The 15,416-nt window shown below is 33.9% G+C and overlaps 1 protein-coding gene across 12 annotated transcripts in view; it reads right to left on the bottom strand.

The window, feature by feature from the left end:
* The window catches only part of LOC138703319 (ubinuclein-1-like), a 720,147-nt gene that overhangs the window by 141,893 nt on the left and 562,838 nt on the right, over positions 1 to 15,416 (bottom strand). For 10 of the 12 annotated variants that reach the window (XR_011333095.1, XR_011333096.1, XR_011333097.1 and 7 more), the window contains 2 exons: positions 4,500 to 4,580; positions 4,147 to 4,182 (listed from right to left, as the gene is read on the bottom strand). Coding sequence is in view for 9 of the 12 variants with exons in the window: in XM_069831096.1 (XP_069687197.1) it covers positions 4,147 to 4,182; positions 4,500 to 4,580 (117 nt within the window). In the remaining 3 variants the exon portion in view is untranslated. The remainder of the gene's footprint in view (positions 1 to 4,146; positions 4,183 to 4,499; positions 4,581 to 15,416) is intronic. The other 2 variants (XM_069831102.1, XM_069831097.1) reach the window with 1 other exon arrangement.

The following is a 15,416-nucleotide window of genomic DNA, read 5'->3' on the forward strand; positions in this document are numbered from 1 at the left end:
CGCTCAAATGTAACTGAACTGCAATGCAAGTCAAATGTATGAAAGAGTGTAAAGAAATTTCCTTGGCAGTGCATGGCCATCTAGAGTACAATGTACATCAGTAGGTAGACGTGCATTCAAGAGTCTGTAAAAATTAATTATTATTTGTACCACTTTTAAGTTGTTGGGTTGAACCTCGAAACTAAGTGAATGCCATCTTTCATTAATATCTCGTAAGTCAGGAATTTCTGAGTTTATATGACTTTCTTTTCTTGTTTTGGTATGGAGAACTAGCTCCCAAAGTTTGTCCCAGTGTTTTTGTTACTCATTGTAGCCTATAACAGGAAGGCATGCTCGAAATTAAAATAGAAAGACAATCAAATTTACATTTGATATATAATAATCTTCAAAATGTCACAAGCACGCAAAAGACACAAAACTCAGTCTCTTGCATAAGAACTACATGCCCTACCATTGAGGTATGAAGGTCTGTCTCGTATCAGACACATTTTGTTCACATACCTCGATCATGCTTTCCTTTGTGTTTAAATTTATCAGTTTTGTTATATATTTATGACTAATGAAGTTGTTTTCAAATTGTAAGACCAGTTCGCATAGGTCATAACAATAACAATGAGTAAATGCTGTTTCTGTAAACAGTTAATAAATGACGATTAATAAATACTTTTCCATATAAATAACAAAGGAATAGGCAAATACATAAAAGAAGATATAAATTAACGTAAATAAATTCAACGAAGAAAAAATATAAAAACAATATTTTTACAATACGAAAATAAAAACACAAGACTCGAACACCAGTCTTTTGCATGAAAAGCACGTGCTTCACTGCTGTGCCATACGCATTATTTCACAGACAAAGCAATTTTGTGTTATACGAGTTTACAGTTGAATAACATTGACTTCATCCATGATGCTCAACATTCGATCTTTTGACTCAGATATTTACCGAAAGAGAACTTTGAAAACTCATGCTCCAAGAGTTCCGTCTTTTTTTATTCTCTGGTTATATATTAAAAACAAACAGAATTTAACACTTTCAACATATAGTCATTGATATGTTATAATAATTAGAGTATTAATGATGTGAATCAATTGCTCAAAAAATCCACAGTGCACAAAAAAAATTACTGCATACTGATATTGCTTCATTAATTATGCAATAAAATAATACAAAAAAAATTTTTGAGCACTGTAATTTGAGTAATTTCAAATATATACCCATTCCATACCTAAAATGTGCCAATTTTTTAAACACGAAAATACAGATAATCATTGCTTCGGATTACTAAATCAAGGTTTTCATACACATATATACATATTAAAGAACAGGAAAAACAGTTAAGCTTATCTGAAACATCTTACAGAAAGTATCAAAGGTCAGTTCATAATTAAATGGATCTAAGATTCAATGTAGCCAATTGATGTTACATTTCGAATACAAAGGATGCCAATTGTGTCTTCCATACTGAAATGAAGCAAATTCATATCCAGAATGCACCCTGTTGACCTCCTCAATTACTAATTTTCGCCAAAAACATTATTTTAAAAGAAACTTACAAAATTAAAATTTGCCAACCAGCACATGTATTAACCGTTGTACATATTATAATTATTAATATGATAATTCAACAATTAGTAGTTAAATACATTACTAAGCAACGTTATACCCTGATTTCTTCATGGTTAAGTGAGAAGAACAATAGGGTGCAAATGTTTACAAACATCAAACATTTCAGTATACATAAAGCTGGATCTGCACATATCAGTCTCTCTTTCTTTAATCCTGTTAATTTAGGACAATTAAACAAATCATAAAATTTCACACTTTAAGTACTTTTCACTGTTGTATCATTAGAGTCTGTTTGGCGAGTAAGAAAATTCTTTGCTGTTTGTATATAAATCCTCTAAGCACACCTCATGCCCTTATCTTATTTTTTTTACATTAGGAAATTGCCATTAACATAAGGCAACAACTATTTCTAAATTGTGACACACATATATGCCCTTAATCTCTAAAAGTGTGTTGGTTGAAAAATGTAACAACAGAAATTTCTGATTTAATAATTAATGTTTTACATTTAATGTTAGTAAATCTGTCTGTCTGTCTGTCTGTCTATCTGTCTATCTGTCTATCTATCTATCTATCTATCTATCTATCTATCTATCTATCTATCTATCTATCTATCTATCTATCTATCTATCTATCTATCTATCTATCTATCTATCTATCTATCTATCTATCTATCTATCTATCTATCTATCTATCTACCTATCTACCTACCTACCTACCTACCTATCTATCTATCTTCATCATCATCATCATCATCATCATCCATCATCATCATCATAGCAGCATGCCCTGTACGAGCCGAAATGTCACGGTATAACAAACCTGCTTCCTGGAGACCAACCATTCAGCCCCGTTCGAACTCATGTGGTGATATTGCGCTCTTCCACGTCGACGAGGCATACCTGCACTAGCTATCACATTTCCACTTCATTTGGAAGCTCTGTACTGACTGAGCAAGACCTTGTTGGTAACACAAGAGAAGTCACTGTTGGGCCTATGTGTATGCCATCTTTCTGGAAACGTAATCAATTATTGGTGGTACACTGTTCTACACATCTCCCGAGTTTGGAGTCGTTTGGGCCATTCTTTCTGGGTGTTGCACTTTTCACAACAGTAGTGTATTTGTTTTACTTGGTTATTTAATGACGCTGTATCAACTACTGTGTTACATAGCGTCAATGGAATTGGTGATAGCGATATGGTAATTGGCGAGATGAGGTCGAGATTCGCCAAAGACTACCTGACATTCGCCTTACAATGGGAGAAATCTCGGAAAAGATCCAACTAGCTAATCAGACCAAGTGGGGACCAACTCATGCCTGAGCACAGCTCCAGGTCAGTAGGTAAATGCATTACACCTGAGCTACATTGATGGCAATATAGCTATCAATTATGTATAGACAATGATGTAGTTATCAAATGCTCAGCATTGGAAATCAAGCAGGTCCTCTTATCTTATCTTGCATTCATTATACACTATCAATTTTAAGGCAACTTTCATATGACTCTATCCTTGCAAGTTAGCATATTATAAGACATATCTTTCCATTCCTTGGGGGAACACGTAATTCCAGTATAACAACATCCCCTGGATGGCAGACAGATGATCCTTCTAGATGTGGGGGGATAATATGCATATACAATAAAGATCTGCGATCATTAGGTAGTTCAATTTTTGGAGTTTTTCAAAATAATTCTCTCTAGGAATTACAAATAGAAAGGCTATGCCCGAGGTAACAAGGGTGAAGACTTTAACGGCACAAAAAACTCCTCTTACAGGACTAACATATAAGAGAGCAAAACAGTACACTCTACAGTGGCCATTACATAGGTAATAGCCCATTATGAGATATTTAAAATGTACTTTCAAGCCTGTAATTAACATATTTGACTCAAACATTAGGAATTTAAACAATATTTTGAAATATAGCTTAGTGCAAAACTCTAATAGAATCCGAATCTGTAATGACTGACTCCCTCCCTTCTCTTGCATATGGAAATGAAATTTGGATACTCAGACGACAACAAATTTAATACAATAAAAAGAAATTAATGTTTTTGAATAATGACAAAATTCATATGTTGTGATCACAAAAGAAATGAAATATTAGAAGACGCCAGAAACAAAAAATGTGGTTGTAGTGTTGCCATTCATTTATTTGTCATTAAAATGTTAATATATTTTTAATTCTTTGAAAATAGGAATGATATTTCACAATTCAAATTTAGGATAATACTGTAATTGCTAGAATTTATTTTTTTTTCTGGTACTTAATTCATTTCTCACATTATTGTTACTACAGCCTATAAACAATTCTGTAAAGCACACACACATATATTAACAACTCATTAATTTATCTTACTTCCAAACAGACTCTATATTTATTATTGTGAACTGGCCCTTCATCAGTCACGACAGAAATGGTTATACAATTTTCCCATTCCTCATGCCTAAAACAAAATAAAAAGCACTGGTGTACCAAGCATATGAAAATAAGGCAAAGCACCACTGGTGTAAAAGCCCCGGTTTTAAATATTATCCCATGATGGAGGAAATATGTGGGGTCTCTTACCAGTAGTACCTATATAACTCCCAGTATATTTGTGGGCTGTTTGAAAAAAAACAAAAAAACATCATGTCAGCTGTCATACTTCAATGGAGCAACATGTTAAAAATAATATTACTATCAATATATAAAGTGACATTAGTGCAAAATATACATTAAATAAAATTTATCCGTTTATGTAAGCCAACTCTCAAATAATTAGTGACATATATTCAATAATTATGTAAAAATGCTTCGTTAAAAGATTTACTCTGGTTTACTTTTCTACATTAATACAGGATCAAAACTGAAGATGAATGGCAACTAATTTACTATATAATAATGATATTAAATTTAAAACAAATCAAAGCACTACTTACTTCTCTTCAGCTGCTCGTTGGCATTGTTTCGAATAATTCTCCAAAACAAGAGGCATCATTCTATCAACTGCATTCTTCAATCTGAAAAATAACATTGATTAAAATATATCTATAAAAAATTAATAATATATTACTGTTATAAACTCAACTATAATATACACATACCATATTAGCTCAAATGTAAGACGAAGTTTTTTATCTTAAAACACACTTATAAAAACCATACTCATCTTATATGTGAGAACATCTTATGTTCAGACTAATGTAATAATTCAATCAATGCTACAGAAAGAAAATTAAGATAACAGCCATTCAACACCAAAATGAGCGTAAGTACAATTTATTAAAGTTTAATAAAAATGTATTTCAATTCAGTAATAAGAAATAATAAGCTTAAAATTGATACGGTAAAAGAATTTTATCCCTCCAAGTTCACTTTTCTTATATTTTGTACATTCTTGAAGTGAAGGACCTTTGATCCTAAGAATGATTAAGTCCGTGGCTCCATATTCATTTCAGCATTCATTGCCGACTCCAGCTGGTTTAGAGGGAAGACAACAAGGGTATATAGCAAACAGCTGATGGGTTTAATTTATTTTAGAATTTTAAAATTATTTCAGAAACTGATCTCTTACTGCAGAAACTTTTCATGTCCCGTCCATTATAGAAAAAATAAGAAAGTTGAATTTTCATTTTGATCATAATGAGGATAATATTATAAGTTTTTATAACTGTTATAATTTCTGTAAGAATTTAATACTGAATTTTAACATAAAAATATTATGTTGCTAGTCACTGCCAAAATTCAATAAATTCACAATTTTTAAGTTTTCCATTCGTTATAACTTACATAGCATATGCCACATTCCCTTATTTACATGATTCATGGGCACTAAATAATTATGCACTAAAGCTTTTTAATAAGTAACAATGTAGCATCTTCTGAAGAAGTATTCAAGACTTTTAAATGCTTCATTATGGGGTTAATACAAAAAAAATTCAGTACCGTAAAGTGGGGTGACTTTGAACGCTGAGGTGACTTTGAACAGTAATTTAGCGACTTTCTAAATTAAATGCTGTACCCAATTGCGAAAAAACTGTTTAAATTGTCAATAAATTAGTTCAGTTTTTTTGCAATTGGGTACAGCATTTAATTTAGAAAGGCGCAAAATTACTGTTCAAAGTCACCTCGGCGTTCAAAGTCACCCCACTTTACGGTATTTTATTGTTTTTAGATCAGACCTGGACGTTATTAACTTGACTGAGTCACTGCAGACAGGAAAGTCAGTGATGGGTTGTATCAGGCAGGCATCATAGCTTTTATGAACTTTTGGCTCTGCTGGTCGCCTAAAATCCACTACTGATGCACGAAGTCTTTGTTTATAAGGTGGTGTAAGCAAAATAGACATAGGTGGTTTCTTCATCTCTTTCACTTCCCCTCTTATGCCCTGGGCTGTTTTAGATAAACAGAAACAGAATGAAAAAGCAAAGATCAGGATGAAAAAAAAATGCTCAGCAGAAGAAAGAAGCTCGCAGTAAAGAGAAGACTGTTTTGGAAAATAGCAAGAAGAAGTTGAAGCTGAAAATATTTAGAGAGACAGAAAAAAGAAGAAAGTACAGAACTAGGATAAAGAAGAATTTCAGAAAAGTCAATTTGAAAATCACTCTTTGAATGTTAAGATCTTATTCTCGTCCACAATATTCGGGAAGAGCAAGAAAGTGTGTAAGGAATGTTCTACAGTGGGTGCCAGGGATTTTGGCAGATGGATTTTGTTAATGTGAACTCCAGAGCGAGTTACTCACCGCTGCAAGATCGGTTGTTATCTCTGTCGCAGCTGGAATGGGAGGACATAAGAGTAAACATGTATGCCCGAGTATTCTATTGGACTCTGGACAGTCACCTCCAAAAACTAAACAAATATTACAGTAGTCTACATATGTCTTTGGTATACCCAAGAAATTAGTTTGATTAATTAAAACGTGTCTCAATGAAACTTACAGCAGAGTCCGTATAGGCCAATTGCTATGTGATGCTTTTCCAATTCACTGCGGGCTAAAGCAAGGAGATGTACTATCACCTTTATTTTTTAACTTTGCTCTAGAATATGCCATTAGGAAAGTTCAGGATAACAAACAGGGTTTGGAATTGAACGGGTTACATCAGCTTCTTGTCTATGTGGCTGATGTGAATATATTAGGAAAAAATCCACAAACGATTAGGGAAAACAAGGGAATTTTACTTGAAGCAAGTAAAGTGATAGGTTTGGAAGTAAATCCCAAAAAGACAAAGTATATGATTATGTCTCGTGACGAGAATATTGTACGAAATGTAAATATAAAAAATTGGAGATTTAACTTTCGATGAGGTGGAAAAATTCAAATATCTTGGAGCAAAAGTAACAAATATAAATGACACTCTGGAGGAAATTAAACGCAGAATAAATATGGAAAATGCCTGATAATATTCGGTTGAGAAGCTTTTGTCATCTAGTCTGCTGTCAAAAAATCTGAAAGTTAGAATTTTAAAACAGTTATATTATCGATTGTTCTGTATGATTGTGAAACTTGGACTCTCACTTTGAGAGAGGAACAGAGATTAAGGGTGTCTGAGAATAAGGTTGTTAGGAAAATATTTGGGGCTAAGAGGGATGAAGTTGCAGGAGAATGGAGAAAGTCACACAACACAGAACTGCACACATTGTATTCTTCACCTGACATAATTAAGAACATAAAATCCAGACGTTTATAATGGACAGGGCATGTACAGTAGGAGCCAGGAATTTTGGCAGATGGATTTTGTTAATGTGAACTCCAGAGCGAGTTACTGCTGCAAGGTCGGATGATATCTGTCACAAGCAATGGGTGGGACATAAGAGTAAACACATCCAAGTGGTCTTGATGGACAGTCACCTCCAGAAACTATGCACATATACTAGCTAACTATAGAACTGCGGTAGTCTATAATGTTTGCATGCATATGAAAAGGGACCAGTTCCCGACACACAGTTTTCAAGATAATTTCAGTTGTTGTTGCATAATCTTTTTCTCGTTACTATAAAGTATAAAGACAACCCATATAATAAAAAAAATTATTCTATAATCAACAGACTGACTGACTCATCACCTTAAATTCCTTTAAACCCTATGTGTAGCTTCTGTTAATCTTAGTCAAAAGATAAAACGGAGTTTTACGAAATATGATCAAAAAATTATACTGATTTATTTTTTCAACCAGCAGACATGCAGCCTTTAAATTTAAAACAAAGTCTCCTTTATAAAATTGGGTTTGACTATTTGTCTCTCAGAATTGTTTCTAAAACGTGTAAAGAATGTAAAGAAATCAACTTCATGTACCCCCTTCAAATAAATCTTGAGAGTTTTTTTTATCCCCTAACGGGGCAGAGAGGAGAGAGAAAGTATTTGACAGTTCTAAAAATTCACTAAAGTATTTTGAACTAGCAGGCGTAGAGACTTAAAAAACGAAACATCTGGTACCACAGAACAGACAAAAACACAGTTAACACAAACATTTTAAGGGGATATGTAAAACCTTTCGATAGTATAAATTTAGTAAAATCCAAAAAATTAATTTCTACATTTGCTGAATGAATTTTGTGCAGGAATTTGGTATAGTCATCAATCAATACTTCTAGATTAATAAACATATTTTTAGAATCATAAAATATTTATTGTGAATGGTAATTATATTTTTCAATTGGTGTATTTGTGCAGGAAAATTAGTTTTCCCGATATTTTTTACGATATTGAATATTTTAAAATGCTTTCTTCTCTGTTTTATTCACAATACTTTTGAGGAATGTTCATTCAATAAAAAGAAAAGATGATAATTTCCTCCATTTCCTTAGGTGTACAATGCCTCCTTAACCGAAAATTGCCCTGTTCTTCTAAGGCACAAATGAATGTTGATATTTGCCTTCACAATCAGTATGTATGTTAGAGTAACCAGGCCAGCTGCATAAACATCTCCAAATAAAACAATAAATCATCTTCTACAAAAAAAAAAAAAAAAAAAAAAAAAAAAAAAAAAAAAAATTAAACCAAAAATTACCAAATTTTTACCCATCACTTTTCTTGTGGTGCTGAAGTTTACGAGGCAAAAAACGGAAAGGATAATTCAAGTCCTGGCCTTTCGTTTCAGAAGACCACCACAAAGAAAAAGGACCTTGTTATTGGAGAAGAAGCAAAATTGCTATCACAGACTATGAAGACACATTTATTGCGTTCCGTAGTTTAGGGACGTCTTAAGAAATAAGAATTTAAATCTGTTAACAGCAGATGCGACAAGTATAGGAATTACCACGATAAAAAAAAAATCATCCATCAAGCTCGACAATACTATCAGACTCAGACTAAACAACACAAGAATCGAATCAACGACTTTTCTCATGACCTATTGTTCAGAGATCGCCTCATTGTCTAAGCATTACCATTTCTTGTAACACATGCTACTTATGAATTAATTCATTAAATTAAGTTCTTATATTCATCTGTTTCCATTAAACCTTTGGAACATGAGGTTTCTTGCTTGGTTTATCGAATTCCGAATTTTCTTATTTCAGCATGCCTCTCCTTTTGGTTATTTATCGCTCTTCATATTGAACCGCTTCTGCAACTCATTCTCGGATTTCATGAATGTTTGTTATTAATGAAGACAATTCGACACAATTCATATCTATTTTTCGCCTGTCGCTTCATGAAGTAATAAAAATTTGCAATAATTTCTTGATTCTGGTTATGCAATGCTCTTTTCCTGTTAATTTAGAAAATGCGGGAGGCGAACGAAAGTCATTTACAGCAGTCCCATGAATTGGACTGTACTGTGGTGTGTTTATTAATTAATAAGATCAGTTTTGACAAGGGATTGGAGGACATGCTGGCAACATGTTCCTTAAATGCAATGTGAGGAACCATTTTTTATTTTTCTTAATAATTCAATGTGAGGAGTCATTTTTTACCCAGCCATTTAATGATGCTGTATCAACTATTACGTTACTTAACATAAATTACATTGGTGATAATGAGATGGTACTTGGCGAGATGAGACTGAGGATTTGCCATGCGATTATCTGACATTCACCTTAAGTTGGGAAAAACTCAGAAAAAACCCTACTGGGTAATCAGCTCAAGAGAGAATCAAACTCATGCACATTTACAGCTCTGGATCAGGAGGCAAATGTGTCTACCACCTGATTTATGCCAGTATCAGGAGCTATTTCTGATGTAACTAATCAGAGGCAATACTCCAGACAATAGTCAAGCATTAAGTCCTCATTCTTGATCTCATATTGTGTTCCATTCTGAAAAACATCTCTACACACACATGCTGTCAAAGAGAGGGAGAGAGAGAGAGAGAGAGAGAGAGAGAGAGAGAGAGAGAGAGAGAGAGAGAGAGAGAGAGAGAGAGACGATTCTTGCCCCATACATGGCTGCCTGGCTTTTCAAGGGCTGGACCAGGTATGGGTCCATACATTTGCTTACATTTTCCCATTGTATATCCTATATATGCGACTATTGTCCAGTCTGATAGATGGCCTCAGTGACATTCATGAATCCTATGTTGGCAGCTGACAAGGAGAGGTTGTCAGATTGATATCACAGTTTTGTATGGGGATTTTTTTGGTGAAAATATACCAAAATAAAATGACCCATGTTTCAGTTTTCTCTCCCATAGGCCCTAGTTTACCCGTAAAAAAATAAAGTATGAAATACAGGCCCTAGTTAACACGTAAAAGAATAAAGTATGAAATACAATCAAGGGTCCTTGAGTTGCTGTTGCATGCAAATTCCTCACCTCTCAAACAGCTCAGATTGTCGTCTTCGACCTCTGTAACTGAGTTTACACTACGTCATATTAATGTTTGTTTTGATATTATTAAGCCTATTTTTTTTACATATTATAATTATTGTTTGTTGATTTTATTCTACTTGTTCAATAATGGCGAGTGACAAAGACACAAACACATCGCCTGACATTCTGATAAATGCGAAACTGTCAATAAAAGTATTCTGATGGGAGTGGTGCGACGTTTTTAAGGTAAAGACGTTATGTATTACTACTTTTTAAAATTACCATGATCATTATTATGGTTTTTCATTCCATGAAAATTTGGTATCAATTTTCATTTATAGCAGAAATACAGTCACTAAAATAATAACAAAATTAACTACATAAAAACATAATTTGAAAGATTACTAATTTGTTAGATGCATAGAATTTTTTTGTTATTTATCTTAACTTCCAGATCAGCTTCTAGAGATGGGACTGACTGAAGACCTCTCCAGTGCGGAAGTAAATTTGCAGTCTCGACAGATAGGTGATAAAGCTGTAAATTTATTCATGGAAGCTCTAGAAAGTTTCAAGTTCGAAGATACAGAAGAATTAATCTTAGATGAAGCTGTTCCTGAAAAGGATGCAGAAACACCTAGTGCTATCCCAACAGAAGAGAGGGATATGTCGTAAATCAAGTCCAGAAAAACTCCAGAGACACGAGCTGATACTACTGGACACAAAAATAAAAGTGGTAAATTTGGCTCACGAATATCCGAACTGGAGTTTGCATACATTGCAGCATCAGGGTTCCCCATATGTTAAAACACAAGGGACTTGTGGTGAAGAGACATGGAAACAGGAGATATGCGGTACGATAAAATGATGATGATAAACAAGTGGGTGTATGACAAATTTGTGGGTTCAAGGGAAGGAATGGACAAGTGACAATCAAGAGGCTGCAGGAGTAGGCTTCAGCGGCGGCCTTTCAGTATCAGAGTTCTTCGTTCAACTTCACAACAAGTTACAGTTGGATCATTCCTTTTAAGAAACGGCATAAAATAGGCCAGAGAAAAGTAACAAATCTGATCTGTACTCGAGAAACTTATGTGGAGAGGACATACTGCAGTCAGCAGATCGTTTTCAAAAGCAGGCATCCACCTCAATTTCACAATTCGATTCTGATTACGTCATTAATACCGACCAGACTTAATGCATGTATCAGGTCTACTTTAAAAGAACTTTAACTACCAAAGGAGAAAAACAAGTTGTAGTTACTATTGGGGACCTGAATAAAGTCACATATTCGTACACTGCACAATATGCAATAATGTCTCCGGGAAAACTTTTACCTGAAGTGTTTTTGTGCATGCAGGAACTTGGAGGTAAATTTGGGCCTACAGTAAATGTAAGGGTTAATTAATTACAGTATGAACTAAAAACTGTGGTTGTTACATGTTCAATTTCAGGAAAACTGACTTCTGCGCTTTTTGAGAAAGTTTTAGATACAGTCCTTCAGCCATATGTGAAACAAAAACAGTTCCTTTTGTGTTACATTCATGGGGTGAGCAAACAAACAGTACAGTATGTACTCTAAAAATTATCTTCCTAAATGTACATCATTATGCCAGCCATGTGACGTGTATTTTTACAGGCAGATTAAACAGTTTATAACACATCTCAAATGTGCACATACAGTATCTATTAGAAAGGAGACGAAATATCTCTTCCTGGGAAAATGAATTAAAAATTCAATCACTTGTATATAATCAGCTGTCGGCTCCAATTCTTAAAGACATGCTGCTGTATGGATTGTATGCAAGTAAGTTAGTAGCCAAAAGAAATGTTTTCATGAACATCACAGACATGTGCTTCCCGAATGATGCTAAGATAATCAAATGTGAATGTAGAATGATGAGCTTCATGAGATGTGCTTGGTGCAGGAAGTGTATATGTTTTCTTGCTTTTTCGAGACTTATCATCTACAGTTGTGTGGTGAGTGCACCATTACAAATGACCAGGAGTACACGAGTCCTTTTATTAACTAGTATAGCATGTAATTTACAATTAATTTTGATTTTGATGATCAGCTAAGCCAATTACTACTCTTACTTATATCAGTATTTTGAATAATCAATCTTTATGGCTTAACAAACTGTACAAAACACAAGTTACATATCACTAATTTTTTTATATATTTACCTTTAATTACACTTGCAAACGTTTTCACCCTCAAAGGGGGCATCATCAGGCATGAAATAATATTCAAATATCTAAAATCAAATGTATAGAGAGATGTAAAAAATGTGTATTGTGTCAGTATGAGAATGTTCTGTACACGAGAGACTGTCATATTGTGGTTATAAACATGAATATAAAAAACAATAAATGTTATACAACATGACATGAGTCAAAATATCGTGAATTACCTAAAAAAGACACAAATGACATATTATATGCACATTACAAGGAAATATAAAACACTTCTGAATGAAATATGTCCTTGTACAAATTTGTGTACACTGTACAAAAGCCTTGAGCTTTACGAAGTGAATAAAAACAATACTGTATAACTTTTGATAAAAACTGTCTTTGAAGACTGTTAACTGTCCCATTTAGACATACTGTGAACATGTAGGCAATGCTTGTTGTAAGAGTATGTATGATAAAAACCTTGTGTGTGTATATGAACATAATACTGTATATGTTCCATCTATAAATAAATGTCAATTGTTTAAAACATTATACATTACGACGAAGACAATATGATAGTTGTGTGCTATATATATGCACAACCCAGCTGTATCACTAAATATTGAGTTCAATTATTCGACACTGGTGAAATGTTGTATTTTATCATCATCATCATCATCATCATCATCATCATCATCATCATCATCATCATCATACCCTTTATGTATTAGGCCCTACAGGATCTGTTACGGTCTCATGCCAGCGCTTGCATGGTCTTCCCAATTTCCTCTTTCCTCTTGGTAAATAAGTAAGAATCTGTTTAGGCCATCTTGTGCGATCCATCCTTTCGACATGTTTTTTCCACTGAAGGCGATATTGTTGAACAAAATTAACTATAGGATCCATTTTTAATTAATTGATGAACTAGTGGACTTACTCGTGTTAAATATGAAATATCTGTCCGGCTTAGAGCTGTTTCAATGCTTCACGCACCATCATCAGAGCCTACTAGATCGCGGCGTCATCTCGAACTTCTCTGCCTGTTAGGAGGGTGTGTTTTATTGTTGGAAGGTGTTGAATTGTGGAGTCGAATAGTGTGTGTGTACTGAAATTGATCTGTGTGTTGAGGATTTGATCGGGGTGTGTTTTAGTGTGTTTGTATATTTCATATTGTTCCAGTGTGTTGAGTTTTTGGATCTTGGGTTGTGTGTGTAGGATTTCCATGTCCGTATTTATGTTATTGTATGTATGGTTAGTATTGGTTATGTGATCGGCGTATGTAGATGTATTGTGTCCTCTGGTTATAGCTTTAATGTGTTCTTTGTAGCGTGTTTGGAATGATCTGCCTGTCTGTCCTATGTAGAACTTGTCGCAACTATTACATTTGAGTTTGTATACACCTGTGTGGTCGTATTTATTTGTTTGTGTTTTTTGTGTGTTGAGATGTCTTTGTAGTGTGTTTTCTGTTCTGTATGTTATGTTGTATTTCTGTTTCCTGAATGAAGATGCGATCTTATGTGTGCTTTTGTTTTCATATGTTAGTGTGATGTGTTCTTGTGTTTGTGTTGTGTTTTGTGTATTTTTGTGTTTGTTAAGTTTTTGTTTTGTCTTCCTTATGATGTTGTCTATTATGTTTGGATTGTATCCGTTTTCTTGTGCTATGTATTTGATTGTGTTCACTTCTTCATTGTAGTGTTGTTGGTTCATGGGTATGTTGAGTAATCTGTGTATCATTGTCCTGAATGCAGCATGTTTGTGTTGTATGGGGTGGTTAGATGTGTTGTGTACGTGTGTGGTGGTGGTGGTTGGTTTTCTGTATATTTTGAAGGTGTGTTTGTTGTCGATTTTTGTTATGGTGATGTCTAGGAAATTTATGGAGTTGTTGTTTTCAAGTTCTAGTGTGTATTGAAGTTTTGGGTGTAATTTGTTTTTGTATTGGTGTAGTTTGTGTATTTGTCTTTTGTTTCCTTTGTATAGTATGAGTATATCGTCTACATATCTGTGCCAGTATATTATGTTGTCTGCATATTTGTTGTGTTCATTGTTGAGTATGTATGTTTGTTCTATGTTGTGTAAAAATATCTCTGCTAGTATGCTGGATATGGGTGATCCCATTGGCAATCCTTCTGTTTGGGTGTAGTATTTGTTGTTGTGTGTGAAATAGTTTTGCTTTGTTATGATGTCTGTGATTTCGATGATTTCTTCGATGTTTTTTTTTGTGGTGTGTTGTTATCTGTGAGCATTTGTTTTAGTATCTGTAATGTGTCTTGTATTGGTATATTAGTGTATAAGTTGGTGATATCGAATGATGCTAGTGTTGCACTGTGTGGTATGCGTTGTTGTTTTGTTTTGTTGACGAGGTCTATAGTGTTCTTTATTGCTGTCTGTTCTCTGAATGTTATGTTGTTTCTGATGATTTTGTCCATGAGTGTGGCTAGTTTGTGTGCTGGTGCCTGTCTGTAGTTGATTAGGGGTCTGATAGGTATGTTTTCTTTGTGTATTTTGGGTAGTGCATTGAGTTTAGGTGCTGCTGGTTTGATTGGTTTAAGTTCGTGTTTTATGTTGTGTGGTATTATGTGTTTGCTTTTGTTGATTGTGTTTTTTTATTGTGTTGTGGTATTGTGTGGTGGGATCTTTTTCGAGTTCTGTGATGTTGTTTTGTTTAAAGTATGTTTCTATTTTGTTGTGTAAGTCTTGTTTGTGTAGTATCACTGTGCAATTGCCTTTGTCTGCTTTAGTGAAAATGAGGTTATGTTGTAGTTGTTTAGCTTTTAGTGTTTTTATTGTTATCTATTCTCTTTTGTTTGTGTTGGGCTCGTGTATTTTGTTTGCGTGTCTTATGATGTCTTGTCTGATGTATTCTTGGTGTTCTGTTTTTTGTGTTTTGTATTGTTGTTTCTGTGTTGATAATTGTCTGTGTTTTTTGTTTTGGTCCT

This window comes from Periplaneta americana, chromosome 7, assembly GCF_040183065.1.
Source record: "Periplaneta americana isolate PAMFEO1 chromosome 7, P.americana_PAMFEO1_priV1, whole genome shotgun sequence".
Classification (NCBI taxonomy): Eukaryota; Metazoa; Arthropoda; class Insecta; order Blattodea; family Blattidae; genus Periplaneta; species Periplaneta americana.